Below are 16,702 nucleotides of genomic sequence, written 5' to 3' on the forward strand. Positions count from 1 at the left end.
TTCCCTACTGCAGCAGTATGCGGGAAGGGAACAAATTTAAGACAGCCCTCCAATAATTAGATTCTATACATGGAAGATGTGCAAATTTCTTATAATTTTCCACAACTAGAATCCAATTATTGGGGAGGGGTCATCTTAAATACAGGGTCATTTTGGATTTGGGTGAATATGGTACCTCTTACACTAATGCAGTTATTTAAATGCTTTGTTTAATATTGATAATAATACACATGGAATTTCAAAACAAATTCTTATATACAACAGTTAATACCAACATCATTTGCTATTTTAATGCATTTTAAGAACATTAACCTGATGCATGTTTAGAGTGTTTGAAAAACAAGAGAGAAAAGAAGGGAAAAATAAAAACTGGCTGCAGAAATTAAAATAACTTGCTTTTGAATGAGATGTAAAATAGGATCCCTCAATATGTAGTCAGAAGCCAGCTGAACTAGGAAAGTTGCATATGATAGTTACGATAATATTTTTCATACATTTTCATAGCTTGTTCTGGCCAACATCAGAAACGTTCCTTAGTCCTCTATCTCAGTTATTCCCATCATTCCTACTTTGGATGAAAACGTTAAGACTGCATAGTTGTTAAAAGATATATTTTTCTTTTATACACTCTTATAAGAAGTTACTAAAATAATAAATACATTACAAATGCTTGCAAAGCAATATCTAGTACAAAACAAACATATCACTTCATACAGAATAACAAAAAATGATTGCCAGGTGTGACATAAAACAATGGAATTCAACATCCCTGGACACCGAGTTTAGGGTACACATGAAAAATATGAATGTTCTTAACATGCATTAACTGAACAATTAAACAAAATTTCATTACATACATAAAGAAAAAATATTTACCTTTGTTGCAAGTTGTGAGACAGAAGATGTAACTTCATCATGAAGAAACTGATCCTCATTCTTAAAAAAAAATGTAGATAGTTCAATCAGTTCTAGTTGGATAGCAAGCAAGTAGAAAAAACTAAAACAAGCATAAAATGATGCTTTTATTGTTCAGTCTATCTCCATGGCAAATTATATTATAATATTCAACTTAAAATATAACAAAACCAAAATATCCTATAAAAAAGCAGTAAGTGATTCAGATCAATGCAAAAATGTATGTGAAAAGTTAAAAAAAAGTTTAACCATTATAAGTACAAAAATAATCATCCATTTGAAAGTAATGATTTTACAATTTTCTACTAATTCTACTTCGATATATTCCTGAAGTCTTATTTTGATTGCTGTATTTTTCCGATTACAATATCATACCTATATGTACTTTTCCTAACCCATAAACTAGCTCTCTAGTTAAGTGCAGAGCAGCCCTGGCTGGCAGAGAGCCCTGGGGGTCAGCCTGCCAGCCCAAGACAGCTTCCCCTCAGCTCAGTATGCTTCAGAGAGGTTGGCTGGGGCATGAGAGTACTTCAGTGCGGGGCTAGCCAGCAGATGCGACAACCTTGTGTCCCACGGGTGTGACACCCTTGTGTCCCTGCCAGCCCCATCAGCATCTACATGTGTGTTGCAGCACAGTAAGTAACTCCACTGTAGAACAGTACTTGTGTCTAGCAGTACTATCCTACAGCAGAGTTAATTAGTTTACTCCATCCTAATAGCACTGCACGTGTAGATTTCACTGAAGAATTAATTAGTCAACTCTGCAGTAAACACCTCCTATATACATGCCATATGTGTACTTCTACACCATATTATCACTAGTCTTATCCCCAAGTTGAAGTAAAGTTAATCTTGACCGCTTATTCTAATTGGAGTTTTTTGTACATCTTCCCTAACATCCTCACTAAATTCCATGTGCAATATTCCACTTATTTACATTTCCTCAATGGAATACATTCCTGTCCATAAATGTGATGTCTCATTCCTTGTATTCTCTCTCAATATAGGAATTGGGCATCATAAAATGAAACTAATAGGTAGTAAGTTTAAAACCAATAAAAAGAAGGGGTTTTTTCCACGTAGTATGTAATTGAAGTGTGGAACTTACTGCCACCAGATGTTGCAGAATGTGACAGTTCTCCAAGAATTTGTCCAGTCTGTTTTTGAATCTGGCTGAAGAGGCGTCAGTAGCTACTGAGCACAGGAATTAGGGATCCAGCCTCTGAATCAGAACTTCCTAGACCCTAACTGCTGGAGACTGCAAGTGAAACAGGCACACAGAATCACAGACTCATGGAAAATGAGGGTTGGAAGGGATCTCAGGAGGTCATGCAATCCAACCCCCTGCTCAAAGCAGGAGCATCCCTAACTAGATCATCCCAGCTAAAACAGCGGGGAGAAAAATCTTTGGTCATACCAAATTCACTCTCCCTTTCCGCATCTGCTCTCGGCCTCTGTTGCGTGACACAGACCTATTTGATGTGCCACGGGGTTATGGGCTGTGGCCCATCACGAAAAAGTATAAGCCTACCTTAATAAGGGAGGCCACTAGGGACACATCAACTGATTTACACCAGCCAGTGCCCAATGGCCCCTGAATAAAATGAGGGAGCCTGTGGATACCAACCAATGAAAAACTCTGCTTGGAGACATGAACAGACTGGAAGACAGCCCCACACTCGCCTGGGTTTCCCCCGGCTAGAGCCTCCTTCCAAAGGTGTAGGGAGAAATGTAGCCAAAACCTCAGCAGGAGGTTCTGGAGAAGGTGCAAGAGGGGCTGCAACCTCATGCACTCAAGGTAGCTCCCTCTATTGCCAAAAGGGGCAAGTGCTGAGAGTCTCCATAAAGCACACCAGATACAGGTCTGTGGTGATGGTTCTGTGGAGAAGCCACCAAGTCCAGGGACAGAAATTACACAAACTAGTATAAGCAACAGAAAACTACTGTTCAAATCTGTAACATAGCAGAAGTTCAGTGCACATAAACCGCTTTCAAAATAGCCAAAACCGGTTTAGGATAAACCTGGATGGATGTAGTATCGGACTTAACTGATTTAGGTCAAATTGGTTTACTGAACTTCTCTCTCAGATCCCCCCTAGATTCAAGTTAACTGAAAGTCCCCCAACATCCCAGGATGTTTTTCATCTCCCCTGAAAACAACCCCCTTGCAGGGTGGGTGGGCTAACCTTGGCCCAAGCTATCTGCTCCAGCTGAGCAGGAAGGCATGCTCTAGCACCCCTCCAGCTTTGGCCTTGAACCAGTGCAGGCACATGGCTGCATTTCCAGAATCAAAAGTGAGTGTCTGTTCACTTGCTTATCAGTTCTGTTTACACAGCTTAGAGAAACCTGTGAAGACTGAATTGATTCAGCCTCAGGCTTTCTGACTTTCTGTACTTAGCTCAGCTGAGGTCCTTGGTGGCTCGTGGAATCAAAGTGGAACACAGACTTGTCCAATAGGGACCACTGCCCCCACCTTTGCCTTGGGTGTTCCACCACTTGTCAGGAGATGGGATGATAGACTGTGAAGAACACGAACATATAGAGCTGCCGGTGGTGCGCTGTTTCAAGGCAGACCAGCTTGGTATCCCTCAGCCTGCTAAGATGAAACTATGAGATTCCCCAGGGCGCTGTGGGGTCTGCCAAGGCTACAGCTCCACAACTAGCTCTGAACAGCTGGGGGATATGAGGGCAGGGAATGCCCTAGCACAGGACCTAGTGAGTGTAGGCAGGGGCAGAGGGTGGCAGGGCAGACCACCTCCTGAAGCAGCAGGGAGCATACACAAAGAGATCTACCCATCCCCACCTGGCATAGATCAGGAGGTCTCCAATATGAGTCATTTTGGTCAAGACCATCTTCCGGCACACCTAGGGCACCCCCATCTCTGGCACCACCAGCTGCAGGTTTTTCAGCAGGGGCTCTACAAGGAGGTGAGCACCCTGGGCAACCATCTCTGGGTAGCTACAAGCACAGACCACCCACCAGGCCCTGAGGAGGTCCTGGCAAAAGTCCAACAGCTCCTCCAGGTCCTGTTTGGGGAGACCCCAGAGGTAGGAGAGTTTATGAGAACCCTCAGAGGCAGTGAAGGAAGGTGAAGGCAATCAGGCACCACGTTACCTGGCTACCAGCACAGTACAGGAGCCTCTGCAGGGTCTGAAGGCAGAAGGTGTGGACCTGGTTGTGGAGGTAGACCCTCCTGCCCACCCTCCTGCAAAGTGAGGCTCAGGGCACTTTCAGAGACCCAGTGCCCATATCTGGAGACTGGCCAGGAGCTCTGGGGCCACAGTCAGGGTGCTGAAGCAGTGCCAGAGCACAGGAAGCCAAGTCTGGCCCTTGTGCCACACCCACCCCACCATACCGCCCTGCAGACTACAGCTCCCAGCATGTCTGAGAGCCACACACAGAGATAAGGCAAGCTGCACCAGGCAGCATCTCTATGCCCAGGAGTGGCGGAATAGGGCGCAAATGCTACAGCCAGGGCTGCCCGTCATACCTGGGCTGGGCAGGGCCAAAGGACCTGCCCCTACCCAGGTAGAATCACCTAGCAGGCTGGCTCTGGCTCACAGGCCATATTTTGCCCACTCCTGTGTTAACATATTCCAGCATAACAATACCCCTTAATTTAGTTCTGTCTGTTCCTTGTGCAGTTTTAAAGTGGTGACCCCAGAAAGGAAATAAGGATCCATACAGAGCCACTACTACTTGGGGAAAATGTGGGAATGGGAGGACACAGAACCCTTGGCATGGAGGTGGAAGGAGAATAAATACGACACACATGGTAGTGGAGGATGGGAGAGGGAAGAGGTGGGGGGGTTACAGACAGTCCATGAAATAAGGTGGATGGGAGGATGGTAGACACTGAGCTTTTGAAGAATGTATAAGAATCAGCCATTTAAGCACAAACCTCTACACTACTATATCTTTATTACTAGAAGATCCAGCAACTTCAAGTTAAAAAGTTATTATTGATGAAACTATGTTCCCCTCTATTTTTCCTTCAACATCACATATTAGTTCATGTTTTGATTGATAAATATATTTTATTTCCCCTTTTATTTTTAATGGGAAGTAGATTTTTTTAGATTTTACTCTAGGTTTCCTTTCATTGCATATTTCAAGGTCAGATTGCTTTATCATACTATATAATGAATTTGGACATTCTGGATTGTTTCAGAAATATGCAATGAAATATTAGTTTAGGTAATTTGCAGTATTATTCTATTTCTTTTTACCTCCATGTTAAACTTTTTGGAGAATACTCCTCTAACTAAATGTTAATATTCCATGCATATGAAAAACCCTGATAGACAACTTCAATGACCTTCCAATTTTGGCAACAGAATGTTAGTACATACAATGTGTTTCCACAAGGAAAACACAAGTGTTCTTTTGTTGGACACACTGCAAACTATGAAGTACTCAAGGGATTAATTCAATAAGCATACACATTTTTGTACAAAGGTTATTGTGTTGATCTACTTTCCTTAGTTTCTTTTGCAAAAAGGAATGAATCCATCTTTTGTTCATTCATTTTAAGGATGCAGGCTAAACTTAGAGAGCCTGAACATCAAACAATTAAAAGCATGATAAGACAGGCTTTAATGCACAAAGTAAATGATTATTTCTTTTTTATTTCTAAGTGTATCAACCCTTATATAAAATACAAACTGGATTTTAAAAATCAATGCAAACACAAACTTATAGATCTGGATAATGATTATTTGAACTGTAACTCATTTAAACATAAACCATCTCTCCTGCTGACCTCTCCTTATTATCTCTTCTGATCCCTAACCAGCTCATAAAAGAGAGTTAGCATGCTACAATTTAAAATCTAGACTGTAGTGAATACAAGTGTTAGCTACATTAAAAACTGGAGATACTTAGTTTCTCATTGAAAACAGCAAAGGTTATTCAAGAAAAAGAATCATATTTTCATCCATCCCCCATATCTGAAAAAATATTTTGAAAAAAAAAAAAGTTTAAAATCACTTGGGAAACTACAAAACTGCAAATTAACCTCTTAAAATGGAAACATTCCCAAATCACTAATTACAAACCAAGCAGTAAAACAACTATATAAATATAGACAGATCAGAGACACCCAGTTAGAAGTCATACCACCTAATTAACATCTTTAAGAAGCAACAAGAACTGAAGGGGGAAAAGCAGTAGACAGTCTTCCAAAGTTCAGGATGTATTTTGATATAACATCAAATAAAATGTAGACTGGGTTAAAGTATATTATGAAGGCAAAACATAATTTTGTCTGGATTAAAACCCCGCTCAGAAGCAGAGGGCTTTCAGTAAATGTACACAAAAGCAATTCAGAAGGAAACAGCTAGCAGAAGCACAATGATACTCTCAGTAGGCTGCATTTTGTTTGTCGTGCATAAACATACCAGGAACAAACTAAAGTGTAAGAAAGTATACACATTTGCATCCATAGCACTGTCAACATCCCAAAAACAGTAATTGAGTTTAAATGGACATAGAAAAAAATGGGCACAGTAAAAGCTTAAAGTCAAATATTTTATAAAGTCTTATGACATCTTACCTCATTGGGTAAGTGCAAGCATGGTACCATAACTGAAAATACAGATGTTAGAAAAACTAAAATGTGTATTTATAACAAGAAGAAATAAACAAGAGATGTGTGTAAATTAGCATTATTCTGCCATAAATCTTTTGCTTCTTGGACACATGACTACATGTCCAGTTGCCAGAAGATGCCTTCTATACTGCCCTGTCAGGCTGTTAGTCCCTCTTGGAGTTAATCTGATAAGATTATTTTATTAAATCAGGCATTCAGCTACATTTTTCCTATCTGCTGAGAATTTAGAATCTATTTTGTGAGGTTCATTTTCCTTTTTTTCAGGGTAAAGTAGCCATCTGGACAGATTTTAACTTGTGACTCACCTACAACTACCACTGGTGAAAATACTAATCAAATTAATCCAGAAGAAAAACAGATTTTTGGATTCAACCACTGTTTTCTCATAAATAGAGAAAAAGCAAACAAAAAGTCCAAACATAAACACTCATCCTATGCTCTTCAAACTCAGCTTATTTTTACAGTGTAGATGGGCTCCATCTTCAAAAATTGTTATAACAAAATCATGGTCTGTTTTTTTTTTTTAAAAGGAAAGAAAAATATAAATATGCTTGGCCAATATGTTTGGTTTGTTTTTGGCCTAGGTACATACTTAGATTAAAACAATATTTTTCTAATCATAAATGAAACTGTACTATCAAGCACAAAAACACGTTTTAAAACCAGGTTTAAATAGGAGTATTTCTGAGAGCAGGCATACATGACCCCATCATCCAAGTCTCTACAAGCTTAAAAAGCAGTCCACTGTATCTAGATTTAATCTACTCAAGACGACCTTGTCTACAATAAGGAAGTACAGCCAACCGCCCTGGCAATCTGCAAAGAAGTCTTGATGCCCATCTTGCTGGGGTCATCTGATCCCAGCAATCTTTCCTGCCCACGTGCAGGAGGGCTGGACCCGTTGATCTATAAGGTCCCTTCCAGCCCCTAACAACTATGAAACTCATACAAAGTCTTCCTTGCATCCGCACTGGTGAGCAGTTTTTAGAAATATTCCTTTTGTACCGCAGACTCAAACAAAAAAGCCCCAGGCTCATTGGCTGCTGCACATTCTAATTCACATATTTGTCTCATTTAAGTTACCTTCTGTATATTCCTCCTACCCTTGTCCTGTAGCTACACAATACTGCCACAATTACCACAGAAAAGAACGTTATTTATCCTATTATTTAATTCGTTTGAAAAGATTAAAATATTAAGTTAACAGATACTGAAATAGCACCTTGTGATTAGCAAATGCTTCATGGCCCACAACGTAAGACCCACTCACTATGTAGCATATACAAGTACTGTTAACTTAATTTCAGGCGTACTGGTAGGTTAGCAACTGATAAAAGAAGCAGAGATAGGTCTACAAATGACCCTTTTAGTCCAAAAGCACAAGGTAAGTACATAACTCAGGACATGTCTGGCTACCTATTACAATACATAACAGATATTTGCCTATACTGTCTGGGGAGACTAGGGATATAAATATTATTTTAAAAATTATCCATTTAACCTACACTAATTATATGAGCTAAATAGTTAAACAGCTCACAGGGAAGGGGGGCGGGGGGCAGGCGCCAGGGCGGTGCAGGGAAATGGGGCTGAGGGCAATATGCAGGATTGTAGCAAGTTCTGCCACCAGCCAGAACTGAAGCCCGTGGCCACAGCAAGCTCTGCAGGGCAAGCATTCAGGAATGGGCAAGCAGCAGCACCAGCAGCAGCAGCAATGCAGGACAGCAGGGTCCCTGGCTCGGTGGTGCCGCTGTTGGGGGAGCGGCTCTGGCAGGGGCTGCCTGGGAGGTGGTGCAGATCTAGGCTGCAGCAACAAGGAGGTAATTAGTGGCTACCTGAGGGAGCAGAGCCAGGAAAAGTTGCATGGCAGAACCATCAGGGCTTAAATAGGAGCAAGTGCAGCAGCAGGGCTGCCATCAAGTGCAACAAGGGTGGGCTGAATGGAGGCAGGTGCCCTCCCCATAGCACCCAGAGAGCCTCCCATCTACTGGGACAGCCACACTGCACCCAAGTGGTGCCTGCAGCCTGCAGATGCCCAGAGCCCCAGGTGGCGATTCCCTCCCACCCACCCCCAAGGCTCCAACATCCACCGCTTGGCAACAGTCCACAACAGTTCTTCCAGCCTGGGAGCGTGTGGTAGACCAACTGTGCCATATAGAATCACACCTGAGGCATCCACCTGTGGGCTGAGAACCCTGTTAGGAGCCACAGCAGCGGGGCAAGGCCTCAGCAGGGCAAGAATGTGGTATTGGCCCAGCTACTGGTTGCATTCAGGCAGGGAAGAGAATAGCACACAGTCCCTTCCCTGTCTGGATGCAGCCAGCAGCTGGGCTGGCGCTGCACTCCGCCTGCTCGGCTGAAGGCTTGATCCAGAGCTGTGGCTCCTAGAGAGTGCTTAACCCACAGGTGGATGCCTCAGACGCAACCCTGCATGGCATGTCCATCCACCACACGGCCCCAGGCTAGGAGAGCCACCATGGGTCCTTGCCATGCAGCAGCTGCCAGAGCCCAGGGGACAGGCAGGAGGAAGGGGCTGCCCAGGCCTCCGGGCACCCATGGGCTACAGGCACCACCTAGGTGTGGCTGTCCCAGCAGGCAGGAGCTCTGTGGATAGTAAGGGGTGGGCTCCATGCAGCCCACCCCTGCAGCACCCAATGGCAGCCCCGCTGCTGCACTCACTCTTATTTAACTTTACCCAGCTCCACTCCCTCAGGTAGCCACTAGTTACCAACATGCTGCAGCAGCTACATGATGCTGCAGCCTGGATCCATGCTGCCTCCTGGGCAACTTCTACCAGAGCAGCTCCCCTGACGGTGGGCACCACTGAGCCAAGAGGTAAACAGTAAATGTTAACAATTAAATGGTATAAATATAATTGCTGTTTCAGCTTTTAAATCTGTAGAGGAGACTCAATAGAGAGGAGAATGAGGAATGGGAGGAGGATCAGTGCACAAACCTGCAGCAGGTTGTAGTATCTTTGAATGGTCACTTCATAGTCACTCAGAAATAGGCTTTGGAGCCTTCCTCTTTTAGCCATAATTTTGTATTTTAGGTATAGGCCCCCTGAAAGTATCCATGGTGGGCAACAATATAACTCCTTTAGGTGCATCTGCCCTCCATCCTTCTCCCAGACTGCTGAATTTTTTGGGTTCACTCCTTAACAAAATAATTTCGAAAAATGAAATGTCTAGGTGGAATTATTTAAAAATCAAAGTGATTTGGTACACCCGATTTGAATTGCATTTTGAACTTCTAATTTTTATTTTCCTACAAAAAGTTTATTCTTACTGGCGAGTAATAATTAAAATATGTTGATTTACAACTAAACTTGATCTTACTTAAAGATGTAAATGGTTAAACAGTTAAATGACATGTATTTATATAGTTTATGACTTACCATTTAGTGACCTCTGGCAGAAACAAACATGGCCCTGGCTCCTTATATCTTCACCATGTGCCCAGTGCTGCATAGGCCCCAGATGAGGGGCAACAGGTATGGCTAAGACACTATGAGTGCTGCCCAGCTGCAGAACCATGGCTTCCCCTTGCCCCAAGGGAAGGGGGGCTGGGGCTGCAGACCTCTCCTGTGCCTGGATGCTTCCCCCACAAGGAGGAAGATGCCAGGTCCCTCTAGAGGGGTTAGACAGTGCCTCCTGCCACAAAGCAGCAGGATGCCCAGCCCCATGGTGGGTCCGGCTGCCCTACTCCCCGCCCACAGTGGCAGGGCCCAGGCAGGATGACAGGCTCCCTGCGCCTCCCATTGCATTTGTGCCACTGTGGCCCAGACTTAGAAGGCTCTTCCGCACTGCCAGGCCAGGCCCTACCCAACTGCCCCCAGGTAATGTGGGGGGGGGATCTGGTCCCAGTAGGGTGGCCTCTGCCAGATGTACTGCATCCTTCCCATTCCCTCTCATGGTGCTGGGGCCATGCAGAGCCTGGCCTAGCCCCTAGGTGGGACTGGCTTTGCCCAAGGAGGCACCATAGCAGCTGGAAAAGACAGCACCAGGTCTTATGGGTCACTGCTGGCCCCTCATGCAGTAAGTAGCCCCAGGGAAAGCGGTGCAGCAACAATCCTGGGGGAAGCACAAAAGAGGCAGCACATTAGTTGGACCCAGCTCGCCCAACATCTATATAGATCAGGCGCTTTAGTGGGGCTTTTTGGTGCTTTAATCTAATAGCTGATTTAATCAGCTTTAGATAAATCACCAAAAGGCTCTGCTGAAGCACCCTATCTATACAGATGCTGCAGAGACGGGCCCAACTAACGTGCTGCTTCTTCTAGTAAAGCATGTTTTTGTTTTGTTGTTTTTTGTTTTGTTTTTTTTGGGGGGGGGGGGGTTACATCTGTAAGCAGCCATTATGCACATTTAAGAACTTATACGGCTTTACAGCCATGTGCATTTATTCAGATTCTTAATTTCTACATATTATATAAAAAAGCATACATTTCTTATTTGCTCAACTTTCCTTTTTTTTTTTTTTTTTTTTTTAAATAGTGACTGATTTCAACTTTTTGGATAGAAACTGCAATTCAGTTAAAATGAAGATCATGAACAATATATTTTTGTATTATCAAATAATAAAACTATGCCAACAGAAACAAATATTTAAGAAAAATTTTATCAAAACATTTTGCAGTTAAAATGAAAAAACATATTCAACAAAGGAAGTATCAGACAATGAGTTGAAGAAATTGTTTCTGGTTACCATGTCCTTCCTGAGTTTAGAACTAGATCTCAACCTCAAACCTATTTTTATTTGTAAAATGGAAGAAGGAAACAACTTTTCCTACTATTTTCAACTCCGTAATTTTTTTAAAAACTAGTAAACTGACCCAGACTAAACTATGAAGAAAACAGTTTTTTCTGAACTTGCAAAAGAATCTATGGCTGCCAAAAGCAGGTTTATCACCTCAAAAAACTCTGCTTAGGAGGTGACACATCTCTTCCTAATTCAGTAATTTGGCTTCCTTTAAACTTCCAACAGCTTGCACTAGCTCCTTTTTAAAAATCTGAATGACTTTAATAGGTTACCTTTAAATTTAGGCCTTATGATAACACAGCCTAATTTTGAGTTCAATTTAAATAGGTGTATTAAAAAAGTTTTTAAAATCAAAGTCTTGATTTTTAAAAAAGAAATAAATGACTCTACACACTCTCAATCCATGTAAACTGTTTATTTCAGTTATGTGTCCACTAATTTTAAAGGTTTAAAACTATATGTGAAATATTGCAAAAATGTAACTTTCATGAAAAAACTTTATAAGTTCTGGTTTCTGTGTTAATTAGGCTTTGCAAAGAATTTCTTCTTAACTTATTACTTCTTCCCATTATCATGCATTTCTGCACTAATCCACTTCAATCTTCAGTGGAGTAAAACTCATATACATCTCATTTAGACTTCGATCAAGAAAAAAAAAATTAAAAGCAACACTAAAAATAGAACCAGTGAGGAAAAGAATTTTTGTCCCATGGAAAATTCTGACATTTCATGGAAATTCCCATGGAATTTTCTGACAGAAAACGGGAGAAGCAAAGGCTCAGGGGTGACTTGGTGGCAGCCTATAAGTACATAAGGGATGTGCATCAGGAACTGGGAGAACATCTGTTCACCAGGGCACCCCAAAGGAAGATAAGGTCTCACCGTCACAAACTGCTGGAAGATCGTTTTAGACTGGACGTAAAGAAAAGCTTCTTTATCATCCAAGTAATAGACTCCCCCCAGGAATGGTGCAAGCACCTACACTGGATACGTTCAAAAAATGCTTGGATGCTTATGTTGCAGGGATAATCTGACACCAACTGACTTCCTGCCCCTTGGGTAGGGGGCTGGACCTGATAATCTCACAAGGTCCCTTCCAGCCCTAATGTCTTTGAAATCTATGAAAACTGTCCCATTATTTTTTTTTTTTTCCAAACAGTTTACCTAAAATAGAGGCAACTCACCTACACAATTCATGTTACGTGCCTTCCTGATTCGCAAAATAAAGTTCTCCATGGCAATAATGCAGTTACAGTCGCATGAAAGTTAGTATCTCGCGCGCACACACACAGCATATTCAATTAAACTGTGTACCTGAAAAAAAGTTTTCTGGCACCTTTCATCACTACGGACCAACAGCCTAGTTTCTGAAAAGAAGTATCTAATAGGCTGAATATAGATTCACCGGCTGGAAGGAACCTTGGAAGATCATCGGGTCCAGCCCCCTACACCAAGTAGGGAATATAACTGGGGGTCAGGCGACCCCAGCAAGGTAACTATCTAGTCTCCTCTTGAAGATTTCCAGGGTAGGTGATTAGGAACAACGGCCACAAACTGATGGAGAGCAGATTTAGGTTAGACATCAGGAAAAACTTTTTTACAGTGAGGGTTGCCAGAATCTGGAATGGGCTTCCAAGGGAGGTGGTGCTCTCCCCTACCTTGGGGGTCTTTAAGAGGAGGCTAGATATGCACCTGGATGGGGTTGTTTGACCCCAGCACGCAGGGGGTCGGACTCGATGATCTGCTGAGGTTCCCTTCCAACCCAAACATCTATGAGTCTATGACTGCACCACCTCTGAAGGGAGCTTATTCCACCATCTGGACACCCTGACTGTCAAGAATATTTTCCTAATGTTGAGCCTGAATCAGTTTTCCACGAGTTTGTAACCATTACTTCTAGTTTTCGTTCGGGTGCCCTGGTGAACAGTTGCTCACTGAGCCCCTGATGTACCCACTAGTATAGCAGTAAGCTGCTACCAGATTCCCTCTCAGCCTTTTCTTCAGGCGGAAGAATCCCAGATCCCTCAACCTTTCCTTGTATGGCTTGCTGTGTAAGACTGTGATCATATGGGTGGCTCTTCTTTGAACTCTCTCAAGCTTGTCCATGTCCTTTTTATTGTGTGGTGCCCAGAACTGGACACAGTACTCCAGCTGTGGTCTCACCAGTGCTGAGCAGAGCGAAATAATTACCTCCTTGGTTTTGCTGGAGATGCACTGGCTACAACATCGTACTATCAATTCATATTCATACTGTGGTCTATTATTACCCCAGGTCCCTTTCAGTCATGGTGCTAGTCAGTTTGGTGCCACCAAGCCTGTAGATATGTTGGGGGTTGCTCGACCCGAGGTGGAGCACTTTACATTTCTTGACGTTGAGCTTCATCAGATTCCAATCCATCCAACTTGCTAGCCTAGCCTGTCTAGGTCCACCTGTATTTGTAGCCTATCTTCACGCATGGGGAAATGCCCCATAACTTGTTGTCCACGAACTTGGCCAGGGAGCTCTTCAACCCCACATCCAAATCGTTAATAAAGATGCTAAAAAGTACTGGACCAAGCACCGACCCCTGTATGACACAGTTGCTCACTTCTCGCCAGGATGACACAGATTCATTCACTATGACTCTCTGGGTCCTATCCTGAAGCCAGTTTCTCACCCACCTGACTGGCTCAGAGGTAAGCCCACAATCCTACAATTTTCTCATGAGGACATTGTGGGATACTAGATCAAAGGGCTTTAGGAAGTCTAGATATACAATATCAACCTGCTCTCTCGTGTCCAGGTGGCTTTAGCATTAACTTTACTAACAAATCTGCTTTTTTTAGCATATTGGTTTTATGACCAGTTTTGGCATCAACACAGGTCTATCTGTATTATTTTTCTATACTGGGCCTATTCTGATATTCTTTATTCACCTAAAGGTCCCACTGAAACTTCTTTAAAATCTTCCTGTATAAAGTTCACAGGAATTAACTTTTCTTACTTGCTACTGAATTCACTTGCTAGATTTGTTTAACTAGTCAGACATAGCAGGGCTCACAGAAACATGGTGGGACCCAACGCACGATTGGGCAGTGAATATCAAGGGCTATAGGCTGTACAGGAGGGACAGGACAGGTAGGAAAGGTAGGGGTGTGGCGCTCTACATTAAGGAGGAATACACATCCTCATCTAGTAGCACAAGGTCAAATGAGGGGCACACTGAAGTGCTCTGGGTTAGAATACAAGGGAGTCGAGGGGAAAGGGACTCAGAGTCTTAACGGTGGGAGTCTACTACAGGCCAACCAACCAAGGGGAAGAGCTAGACTGGGAATTCTTAAGTCAGCTCACGGAGGTAGTTAGGTCAAAAAGACGTGGTCATCATGGGTGACCTGAACTTTCCAGACGTCTGCTGGGAAGAGCAGTCAGCCAGGTCTGAACGCTCACGTAGGTTCCTAGCCAAGATACAGGACCTCCATCTAACTCAGGAGGTGCATAGCCCCACCAGGGGAGACACTTTGTTGGATCTGGTGCTGGCCACAGGCAACGACCTCGTGAGGGGGCTGCGGGTGCTCGACCACCTGGGCGACAGCAATCATCACGTGCTGGAATTCACCATCCAGCGGAAGGTGGCAAAAGCCTGCAGCAAGGCAGCAGCCCTGGACTTCAGGAGGGCAGATTTCAATGAGGTAAGAAGAATAGTTGGGGAAGTACTGAGGTCCCGGAGGGGAGGGGAGGGGAGTCAGGTGTCCAGGAAGAGTGGTCGTTCCTTAAGGAGACGATCCTCCAAGCCCAAAGAGAGGTAATCCCAACAAGGATCAAAGGGGGCAAGAGGGTGCAAAACCCCCCCATGGCTCACCAAAAGCATACGGGAACGTCTCCTAGCTAAAAGGGAGGCATACACCCAATGGAAGGGAGGGGCATCACCAGGGAGGACTATACCTCGGTTGCTCGGGGCTGCAGGGGGACGGTCAGGAAAGCCAAGGATGAAAGATGGAACTGAGACTAGCTACCCAGATCAAGGACAACAAGAAGTCCTTTTTTAAATACACAGGGGGCAAAAAGAAGGTACCAGGTAACGTGGGGCCTCTGCAAGACACGCTAGGAAATCTGGTTGTCGCACCAGACGACAAGGCTAACCTATTTAATGATTTCTTTGCCTCCATTTTCCTGAGCAGGAACCAGATCAGCCCATCCGCAGGGACCCCCTCAGGCCCCGGGAAAGGCGCACCCAGGCCTAGGGCCAGAGAGGGAACTTCTGGAGGGACTGGACCTATTTAAATCAGCTGGTCCTAACGACCTCCACCCCAGAGTGCTGAGGGAATTAGCAGAGGTCATTGCAGGACCCCTGGCACGGCTTTATGAGTGCTCATGGTGCTCTGGTGTAGTGCCAGAGGACTGGAAAAGGGTCGACGTGGTTTCCGTTTTCAAAAAAGGGAGGAAAGAAGACCCAGGAGCAGGGACCCCCTCAGGCCCCGGGAAAGGCGCACCCAGGCCTAGGGCCAGAGAGGGAACTTCTGGAGGGACTGGACCTATTTAAATCAGCTGGTCCTAACGACCTCCACCCCAGAGTGCTGAGGGAATTAGCAGAGGTCATTGCAGGACCCCTGGCACGGCTTTATGAGTGCTCATGGTGCTCTGGTGTAGTGCCAGAGGACTGGAAAAGGGTCGACGTGGTTTCCGTTTTCAAAAAAGGGAGGAAAGAAGACCCAGGAAACTATAGGCCAGTTAGTCTTACCTTGATCCTGGGTAAGCTTTTTGAGAGAATTATCCTGGCACATGTCCACGAGGGGCCAGCACGGGAGGTTATGCTTAGGGGCAACCAACATGGGTTCATTTGAGGCAGGTCCTAGAAAGCCACCAGGTTGGTCTGACATGACCAGGTCACAAAATCCTTAGATGCAGGGGTAGCAGTGGACGCAGTCTTTCTGGACTTCAGGAAGGCCTTCGACACTGTCTCTTACCCCATTCTCATTAAAAAAACTAGGGGACTGTGGCATCGACACCTACACAGTCAGATGGGTCACTAACTGGCTGGAGGGCTGCACCCAGGGAGTGGTGGTGGATGGGTCATTTTCGACCTGGAGGGATGTGGGCAGCGGGGTCCCTCAGGTTTCGGTCCTTGGACCCGCGCTGTTCAACATCTTCATCAGTGACTTGGACAAAGGGGTAAAAAGCACCCTATTCAAATTTGCTGACGACACCAAGATGTGGGGGGATGTGAGCACTCTAGAAGGGAGGAATAGGTTGCAATTGGACCTAGACAGGTTACAGGGCTGGGCAGATGAGAACAGGATGGGTTTCAACACTGACAAGTGCAAGGTGCTGCACCTGGAGAGGAAGAACCAGCAGCATACCTATAGGCTGGGGAACTCCCTTCTCGTCAGTGCAGAGGCAGAAAAGGATCTTGGAGTCATTATTGATGCCAAAATGA

The 16,702-nt window shown here is 44.2% G+C and overlaps 1 protein-coding gene across 1 annotated transcript in view; it reads right to left on the reverse strand.

Moving 5' to 3' along the window:
• Nucleotides 1–16,702, reverse strand: part of TDRP (testis development related protein) — a 53,650-nt gene that overhangs the window by 24,189 nt on the left and 12,759 nt on the right. The window contains exon 3 of the mRNA XM_025207212.1: nt 877–936. Within this exon, the coding sequence (XP_025062997.1) occupies nt 877–936 (60 nt within the window). The remainder of the gene's footprint in view (nt 1–876; nt 937–16,702) is intronic.

Source organism: Alligator sinensis, unplaced genomic scaffold (assembly GCF_000455745.1).
Source record: "Alligator sinensis unplaced genomic scaffold, ASM45574v1 scaffold244_2, whole genome shotgun sequence".
Classification (NCBI taxonomy): Eukaryota; Metazoa; Chordata; order Crocodylia; family Alligatoridae; genus Alligator; species Alligator sinensis.